Source organism: Vicia villosa, linkage group LG5, assembly GCF_029867415.1.
Source record: "Vicia villosa cultivar HV-30 ecotype Madison, WI linkage group LG5, Vvil1.0, whole genome shotgun sequence".
NCBI classification, from domain to species: domain Eukaryota; kingdom Viridiplantae; phylum Streptophyta; class Magnoliopsida; order Fabales; family Fabaceae; genus Vicia; species Vicia villosa.
In genome coordinates, this window is record NC_081184.1 from 127,371,172 (window position 1) to 127,380,666 (window position 9,495).

The 9,495-nt window shown below is 37.1% G+C and overlaps 1 protein-coding gene across 2 annotated transcripts; it reads left to right on the top strand.

Annotated features, from left to right (window-relative positions):
- The first annotated feature begins 1,077 nt into the window (after positions 1-1,077).
- Positions 1,078-4,641, top strand: LOC131602419 (disease resistance protein RUN1-like). 2 transcript variants are annotated; one of them, XM_058874525.1, is made up of 4 exons: positions 1,078-1,708; positions 1,779-2,886; positions 2,997-3,269; positions 3,391-4,641. In XM_058874525.1, exons 1-4 carry the CDS (start codon positions 1,218-1,220, stop codon positions 4,504-4,506), a joined length of 2,988 nt encoding a protein of 995 aa, XP_058730508.1. In that variant the 5' UTR covers positions 1,078-1,217; the 3' UTR covers positions 4,507-4,641. The 2 variants fall into 2 exon arrangements, with proteins under 2 accessions (XP_058730508.1, XP_058730509.1); XM_058874526.1 differs by having other exon boundaries at positions 1,476-1,712.
- Positions 4,642-9,495: the final 4,854 nt, after the last annotated feature.

Below are 9,495 nucleotides of genomic sequence, written 5' to 3' on the forward strand. Positions count from 1 at the left end.
AAATTCTATATAAATGAGGTCTTTCCATACTTTTTCTTACACCAAAATACATAACTTTTCTAATTCTTGTCATTTCATTACTCTGTTCTATCTCTCTTGAAATATTTTCTTTACCAAAATTGTATTAGTGTCTTGTGAGTGAAAAATACTTGTGAGAAAAGTATTGTACTAGTGTCGTGCCATTGTTGTATTACTTTCAAGAAGTTGATACTCTTGAAGAATTAAGTTTGGTTCTTTAGATCAACCATTGAAAAATCTCTTTTTGGTTCCAGAACTTAGCCGATAAAAGTTTAGTTTGATTATTGTAATAAACCAATAAAATATCTAATTGGTTCGTGAGTTCTTCCAATGAAAAGCTCTCTTTTGGCTAAGGGGATAAACCAATGTAAAATCTCTCTCGATTCGCTTGTATCAAAGGTTTGTGGGCATGACCTAGAAAAGTTCCATATTATAGTGAAATCTCAAGAAGATCTTTTGGGGACAAGAGTAGGTCAACGTTCGATCGAACCTGAATAACTCTTTGGTGTCATGTCTCTAACCCTTATCTCTTTAAATTATGATATTTATTTTATTGTTTTTATTTACACTGTTTGTTTATCTCTAGTCTTGTAAATACTAACATAATTTGTTTTTAAGTAATAAAACATTTAAATTAATCTTGAATTTTGAATATCACAATTCACCCCTCTTGCGTTCGGAGCCACTAGTCCAACACAACCGTCACCGACAATAATACTATATTGCAATAATCCATAGTAACATTATCATGGCCCTTTTTGGATTAAGTTTACTATTGTCGTCGCCAACAGGTCCAAGTCGGTTTCATTGGGCCCGTACGGTGGGTGTTAATTGTACTTGCTAAAAGTACAAATGTGTGACAATCCCTAAGGATTAAGGGTTGTGTCATACCCCAAAATTTATCCTCATATAATTACAAATGTCATCTTATTTCGATTAACACAATTGGTGTTTTTATTCTCAAAAGGAGGAGGCCAATTTTTACTAACCCTACCACCTTCACGTACATACATGTTTTGGTTATATTAATCATTAAAATATAGGAGTTGAGGACATCAATGTATTTTCCACATCACGTTATCTTCTTACATTATTAGATTTTCATCTTATCAGTATAGAACGCTCAGAACTCAGAAGGTGTTGACGGTACTCTCTGCCGCCACCATAGCCACTTTTCAGTTCAATAATTTGTTATTCCGATGGCTTCCAGCAGTATCACTCCCAAGACATTGCTGCAAAGAAAATATGACGTTTTCGTTAGCTTCAATGGTGAAGACACACGCCTTAGTTTCACAGATCATCTTTTCGGTGCACTCCGAAGAAAAAGCATTGCTGCATTCAGGGATGATACACATATCAACAGAGGTGAATCCATAGCACCCGAGCTCTTCCGAGCAATTGAATCCTCTCAGATTTTCATTGTGGTTTTCTCTAAGAACTACGCTTCCTCAACTTGGTGCTTGCGAGAATTGGAACACATTCTTCTTCACTGCGGTCAACCATCAGAAAAACGTGTTCTCCCTGTTTTCTACGGTGTCAGACCTTTTGAGGTGCGAAGGCAAAGTAGGAGTTATCAAAACGCCTTTACTCGACATGAACAAACATTCCGTCATCACCCCGAGAAAGTTCAACGGTGGAGGGAAGCTCTCACCCAAGCAGCCAATATCTCTGGATGGGATCTACATGATAAGTAAGTAAGTCTTTCCCTCTTCAAGATATATATAGATTCATGGTTAACTCTTTTACTAAAACTATTTCAGGCCACAATATGCAGAGATTGAAATTATTGTTCAAGATATAATAGATACGTTTGGTTACAAATTTTCATATCTTCCAAATGATTTAGTTGGAATGCTTTCTCCTATAGAGGAATTGGAAAAATGTTTACTTTTGGACTCAGTTGATGATGTTCGGGCTGTTGGAATTTGTGGGATGGGCGGAGTAGGGAAGACAACTCTTGCTTCTGTTTTATATGGCAAAATGAAAGTCTCTAATCACTTCGAAGTGTGCTGTCTTATTGACGATGTAAGTAACATTTTTCGAAAAGACGGTCCAATTGGGGTACTCAAGCAAATTCTACATCAAATTCTAGGCGGAGAACACCGTGAGATATACAATCTTTATGATGCAACTAATTTGATACAGTGTAGACTATGTCGTTGTAGGGTTCTATTAGTTTTTGATAATGTTGATCATAGGGAACAATTGGAGAAACTTGCTGTGAATCGTAAATCGTTAGTTGCAGGGAGTAGAATCATTGTAGTTTGTAGAGATGCTCATATCTTGGAAGAGTATGGAGTGGATGCACTTTACAAAGTTCCACTCTTAAATCAGACAAACTCTCGTCAATTATTTTATCGAAAAGCCTTCAAATGTGATAATATTATGAGTGATACCTATAAGGAGTTGGAAAATGACATAATAAATTATGCTGATGGCCTTCCACTAGTGATTAAAGTATTAGGTTCATTTTTGTTTGGCCGAAGTATCTCTGAATGGAAAAGTGCTTTGGCTAGATTGCGAGAAAGTCCAAACAAAGTTATTATGGATGCGCTGCAGTTTAGTTTATACGGGCTAGAGAAAATGGAATTACAAATATTTCTTGACATTGCTTGTTTTTTCAACGGGCGTGAGGAAAAATTTGTTAAACATGTTTTAAATTGTTGTGGATGTCATCCTGACATTGGATTAAGAGTTCTTGTCGATAAATCACTTATAAGCATTTCAGCTGAAAGAAAGATTGAAATGCATGCTATGTTGGAAGGGCTAGGTAGAAAACTTGTTCAACTACATTCAACTGAAGAAACAAGAAAATGGAGTAGATTGTGGGTCCATAAAGATTGCTACGATGTTATGTCAGAGAATATGGTAAGGTAGTTGTTTGAAAATGTAGAACTTATTTCCATTTTTTTAATAAAAGCTGAATATATATGTATTGAAATATTTTATATCTGTCTTGTTCTTTTGCAATGCTTTAGGAAAAGAATGTTGATGCCATAGTTTTGAATGGAAATGAAAGCGATACAGAAGTATTGATGGCTGATTCATTGTCAAACATGAGTCGTCTTAGATTGCTCATACTTATGGGTGTTAAAGTTTTAGGAAGCCTCAACAATCTTTCTAATCAATTAAGGTATGTTGAATGGACGAGCTATCCTTTCATGTATTTGCCATCAAGTTTTCAGCCCAATCAACTTGTTGAGTTGATATTGAAGTATAGCAGCATCAAACAACTCTGGGAAGGCAAGAAGGTACTAATAAGTTCTTCTGTATAATTTTTCCTTTCTTAGAAACTTACAAACCTGGTTATAAAGGTAAATTTTTAAGGAAAATACAATAATGTCTTTAGTTTTGTTGATTTTCGCATCACAGAATCTGCCCAATTTGAGGACTCTGGATTTAAGCTACTCTGAAAATTTAATCAAGATGCAAGATTTTGGACATGTCACGAATCTTGAACGGCTAAACCTTGAAGGGTGTGTAAAGCTTGTGGAGTTAGATCCATCAATTGGTCTTGCGAAGAAGCTTGTTTTCTTGAATTTGAAAAATTGCACAAGTCTTATATGCATACCTAACTGCATATATCATCTCAACTCTCTTGAATATTTAAATCATTGCAGTTGTTCCGAAGCGTTTAACAATCCATGCCATTTAGAATTGCTTTCCTTGGCCAGCTTACATGCTTTGTGCGAACTTGATATTAGTTTTTGTGGTCTAAGCCAACTCCCAGCAGATACTATTGGAGGTCTGCATTGTTTACAAATATTAAATTTAGGGGGAAACAATTTTGTGACACTACCTAGTCTCGCACAGCTTTCCGAACTTGCATATTTGAATTTGGAGCATTGCATGCTGTTGAAATCTTTTCCCGAGCTTCCTTCACCTACTGCTATCAAGCCCAGCAAATATTGGAGAGCAGGGATGTATATTTTCAACTGTCCTGAATTGGTTGACAGGCAAAGTTGCAGTAGCATGACTTTTTCATGGATGATGCAATTCGTTCTAGCAAACCAAGAATCCTCTTCCTCCTTTCATTGGATGGAAATTGTTATTCCCGGCAGTGATATTCAAAGCTTGTTTAACAATCAGAAGGTGGGCAGATCAGTGACAATAAACCCATACCATATTATGGAAGACAGTAATGTCATTGGAGTTGTTTGTTGTGTAGTATTTTCTGTGGCGCGTCGTGAACCAACTACAACTGCAAATGGACAGAAACCTGTCTTATATCTAAGCTTTCGTAGAGATGACAAAAAGGTTCATTTTAGCATTCTACTTGATACAACTCTTGTTATGGACCAATCGAGTCACATGTGGTTAACCTATTTCACTAAGGAATCATTCTTTAATATTCTGAAAGATATAGACAATAAAGATGGCAATTCTATGAGAATAGAAGCTTTCATTGTAGACAAAGGTTTGGGTGTGAAGGTGAACAGGTGCGGGTATTGTTGGGTAGATAAACAATATCCACTACCGTTAAATTAATAAACATGCAAGCAGAAATTTGTTAGCTTGGAACCACAACTTTTTTGGCAATTGAACATGAGGCACAGTGAGACAGTGACATGATTTTCATCTACTTGAAAAATTGAAGCAGACACGTGGTGTCTTTTCTTTTTATTGCTAATTTGCTACATGATGCTTGTGTTGCCTTTCATACGATTCCCCCCTCTTGTTTTGGTTGCTATTTTGTAAATGATACAAATCGAGTATGTTATGTGGTGTTGGGTTTCACGTGAGCATGGTAAAGTCCTACAACGACCAAAATGGAAAAAAATGTTGGGATTATAAAAAAATTGATCCATACCCCCATAGCTTTAAGGTTTTGGGTGAGTATGTGACATCAATGTCTTTTGTAAACATGAAAGTTTGACCCATTGACACTTTTGGATCTCACTCCCTGGACTCCCCAGCAGTGGTATCAAAGTCTGATTGGTTCGGAGGAAGAGCAGAAGTGGATCCTAGTGTAGATTAATGTCAGTGATGTGGGTGACTAACACTTGTGCGGGAGATTGTTGGGTATCAAGTGTGAAAGTGCTAAAGTCCTATATTGACTAGAAATAGAGGAAATGTTGGGTTTATAAGAAAGATGATCTATACCCCTATTGCCTTAAGGTTTTTGGTGGATAAATGACATCAATGTCTCTTGTAACCACGAACGTTTGGCTCATTGACACTTCCAAACCTCACTCCTCAGACTCGGTGGGGGGGGGGGGGGGGGTATCGATCAACTCTCTTATAAACCTAGCATTTCCTCCATTTCTACTCGATGTGGGACTTTACTGTTTGGAAGTCCGAGGAGCGAGGTTCGAATCTCCTTCTGCTTAAGTCGAGTCATCGGCAAAGCCAACTTAGAGAAACCTTTGATAAACCTTTGACAATAACATGCCAATCCTAAAAAGCTCCTGACTTCGAAAACATTCTAATAATCGCTTCAACTTTAGATGGATCCACTGCTCCTCCTCCTTATGATATCACATGACCAAGAAACTACACTTCGGTCATCCAAAACTCACACTTATTAAGTATCGCAAAGAGTTGTTTATCTTGCAATACTAATAGGATGATCCTCAAATGGTCCTCATGCTCTTGTGGAGTGTGAGAATAAATAAGGATCTCATCGATAAATATCACAACGAACTGATCCAAATAAGGTTGGAATATCCGGTTTATTTAATCCATAAAGATTGCGGGTGCATTTGTCACTCCAAATGGCATTACAAGAAACTCGTAATGACCATATCGAGTTTTAAATGCAGTCTTCGATGTTTATGAACTTCTAACCCAGATTTGATGATAGCCCGATCGCAAATCAATCTTTGAGAACACACAAGCTCCTTTCAATTGATCCAACAGATCGTCTATTCTCGATAAGGGATACTTGTTATTGATGGCGACCTTATTCAATTAACGTAGTCAATACATAAGCACATACCACCATCTTTCTTCTTCAGTAACAACATCAAAGCTCCATAGGGTGAGACACTTGGCCGGATAAAATGCTTACTCAACAACTATTCCAATTGATTCTTCAATTCCCTCAGCTCAAGTGGTGACATATGATACGAAGTGACAAATGTTAGAGCCATCCCCGATATTAGATCAATAAAGAATTCAACTGCCCCTTCAGGAGAAAGATAAGTGACGTCCTCAGGGAAAACTTTAGGAAATTCACAAACTACTGGAACTTGCACAACTTTCAAATCATCACTTGATTCCTTGGTGAGAACCAAGAGAACAAACTTTTCTTTCTCAAACAAGCAATTTATCATATCGACCGCACCTTCTAAGATAGTGGTCAACACATCCTTCTGGGTGACTCATTAGATGGAATGATAATCATTTTCTCCTTGCATCCAATGAACACTGAATTGGAGGAAAGCCAATCCATCCTTAGGATTACATCAAACTTCTTAAATTGTAAGCATAAAAGGTCAATCTGAAAAGCTTTGTCATACACCGATAACAAACAATTCTCACAAATCCATTGTGCTTCTACAACCTCATGCATGGCGGTAGTTACCACCATAGGAGGAGATAAAGGAACTGCTTTCAATCCAAGGCGCTCCATATATTGAACTAATATAAAAGAGTGGATTGTTCCACAATCAAACAATACAAAACAAGGGTGATTATTTAAGTGACATGTAATGGAGAACAAATCATTGTTATCATTGGCCTTCTTTGAATCCAAAGTGTAAACCCAACCTGCACTCTTTCCTTGCATCTGAACCTTCTTCTGTGGAAAATTCCTAGCCATGTGACCTTCTCCTTGACACCGATAACATTTTATTCCTCTAATAGCAAATCTTTCAAAGTGAACTTTCCTACACAACGAGCATAGAGAAGGTTGAGTTAGTCTTGCATTCTAAACTTCCTTTCCCTTAAAAGGTTGAGACTTAGGCCTAAATTGATAACTTGGTCTTTCTTAGTCCTTCTGCCCAACCCTATATTGATCCCTCTTCTCTCGAACCTTCTTTAAACTATTCTCAGCCACATAACACTGTCTCAACAACTCTGTATAAGTGGTGAACTCCCTTTGAGAAATACTATGAGAGATTTCACCCCTTAAACCAAACATAAATTGGTCTACCTTCCATTTCTCATCTGGTGCATACATGGTTTGCCTAGAGTAAGCAGTCATATCCTCAAACTTTTCAACATACTCGGTCACTAATATGTTACCTTGTCTAAGCTGAAACTCAAATTCCTTTTGAGTCCTAAAGGTACTTGGAAAATACTTATCTAGAAAAGTGACCTTAAAATTCTCCATCACTCTACCACCACCTTGCGCTAGGACCCTTCATCATATGAAAAGCATAGACCACCTTGTTTTCCTCACTACAATGTATAATTTGAAATACCCTTTCTATACTGGACAACCATTCACGAGCCTTAACTGAATCTAAACCGCCTTGAAATTCCAGAGGATTCATTCGAATAATGTTATATTTCATGGTTTGAATTAGTAATAAGAGGATGAAACGAAATTGAATATGATAGAATGCATTCTATCCAATTCTATTATTTTCCCCCATTTTTGTTCTATCCGATTTTGGAAGAATAATATTTTTCATTACATTTCATCCTAAAATATTTAAATAATAAAGTGAAATGAGTCATCCTAAAATATTTAAACAATAAAATAAAATATTCATTTTGTTCGATTTCACTTTATTCCATTTCACTCCGTTCTAGTTTGTTGGTTTTGAAATATTCAACATAGTCTTTGCTCGATCTCATAAGAATCGCTTCAAAGTGGGGGATGCGGATTCCTAACTCTAAAGCGGGAAAGTTGAGCTAATTTTGAGCTAATATGACCCATTTGATTAATCCATGTTCCACATTTCACCACTCGTCCTTCAGTTTTATTAAATTTTTCAATAAGCGGAGTATTATGGTGTGTTTGGTTCGAGGTAGAGCGAGGGGAGGGGAGGGGAGGGGAGGGGAGGGAATATTTAAAATGAAATGTGTTTGGTTCAACTTTTAAGAGGGGAGAGGAGGGGAGGGGAGCAAAATCCCTCCAAATGACACTTTTTGCGTTCCCCCGAATCGGAGGGATTTGGAGGGGTGATAAGTGCCAAAATGTTGTTATTTTGAGTATATAATTGTGGCACTTGTCGATTCTATTCATTTCGTTTTTGTAATAAAATCCCCACTTTTGTGTATATATTCAAATACTTTAGTTTTCATATGTTTTATATACCGTTTAATAGTTTTTCCTTTGTTTTTATAGGTATTCATGCTTATTGGAGCCTCGAGGAATAAAGTGTCGAAGGCACGGCTCCGATTGCGCGATTTTGGATCAAATAAGCAAGTTTTGTGCAGAGAGCGCCGCTGAGCGGCGTGTAAGCGCGCTTTCCAGGGGCGAACCAAATTTCCCTGGCCGCTAAGCGGCAGCTCTGGCCGCTAAGCGGAGGCCTGTTTACTGTTCTTGATATTTTTGTGATACGTGTAGTCCGCTCAGCGAGATTTGACCACTAAGCGGCCGTAGCAGAAATTGTCTTTATATTTCTTCATTTGTAACATTTCTAGGGTATGGTTTTGGGAAAGTTTTAGTTCCAACTCCATCATTTTCATTCTTAGAGTAGAATTGGCTTAGAAAACAACACCGGGTCATGCACTTGGAAGATCGGAGGTGGATTTCTCATCAACCGGAGCTGACAACCCGCGAGATGTTTGGTTTATCTCTTCTATTCTTTGTGTATTTCTTTTGTGTTGGGTTTGTTTGTATATTTATTGAATCTTATGTATATTTACCGATTATAATGTTATATTTAACTTGCTTTACAAATTTGTGTTGATATTATTCTGGATTTTTGCTCTATGCTGGGGATTTGGGTTGCTTTAGAGATAAACGTCTTGAATCCTTATCTAGGATGATAATCTGTTGGTTTTAAACTCTAGAGATAGATTTAGAGCTAGCATTCACTGTGGGTATCTGTACTTAATGCTTTCGTGTTTGAGCGGTGTGCGAGAGATCGCCGACGCGAGAATACGGATGTTCTCGCGACTTCGCGTTAGAGATAACCTTAGTTGTGAGATGATCTCGTTTGTGCTCCAGAGATGGACGCTTATGTGAGAGATACGTGATGACATAGATGAGTATCGTAGGTTGAGTATAATGGGTTGGTAAGTGTATGTTTGTGAAGAGTGAATATATTTACATTCCTGATAAGTTATTTCTCTTCTAAGAATGTGTTTATTCTTTTACTGTCTATATCTTTGTTTACTTTTTGTCATTCAAATCCAAAGTTCGAAACCGTAGAAACTATTGAATGGCATCTCTCCATCTCTGAGGACGATAATTCCCGGATCAATATTTCCAAATCTTTTGTTGTTGCTTGCCCTATACTGCATTCAACAAGGGGAGGGGAGGGGATCTGAATTTTAATATTAATTAAATTAATATATTTACTAAAATATCCTCAATTTTATTTTATTATTTTAAAAATGTTATTTTCTTTCATGTTT

Excerpts from the sequence above, each read along its gene's own strand:
- LOC131602419 (XM_058874525.1), top strand. The coding sequence starts at position 1,218 with ATGGCTTCCAGCAGTATCACTCCCAAGACATTGCTGCAAAGAAAATAT. Across the intron at positions 1,709-1,778 it reads GGATGGGATCTACATGATAA|GCCACAATATGCAGAGATTG; the intron begins GTAAGTAAGTCT and ends AAACTATTTCAG. Across the intron at positions 2,887-2,996 it reads ATGTTATGTCAGAGAATATG|GAAAAGAATGTTGATGCCAT; the intron begins GTAAGGTAGTTG and ends GCAATGCTTTAG.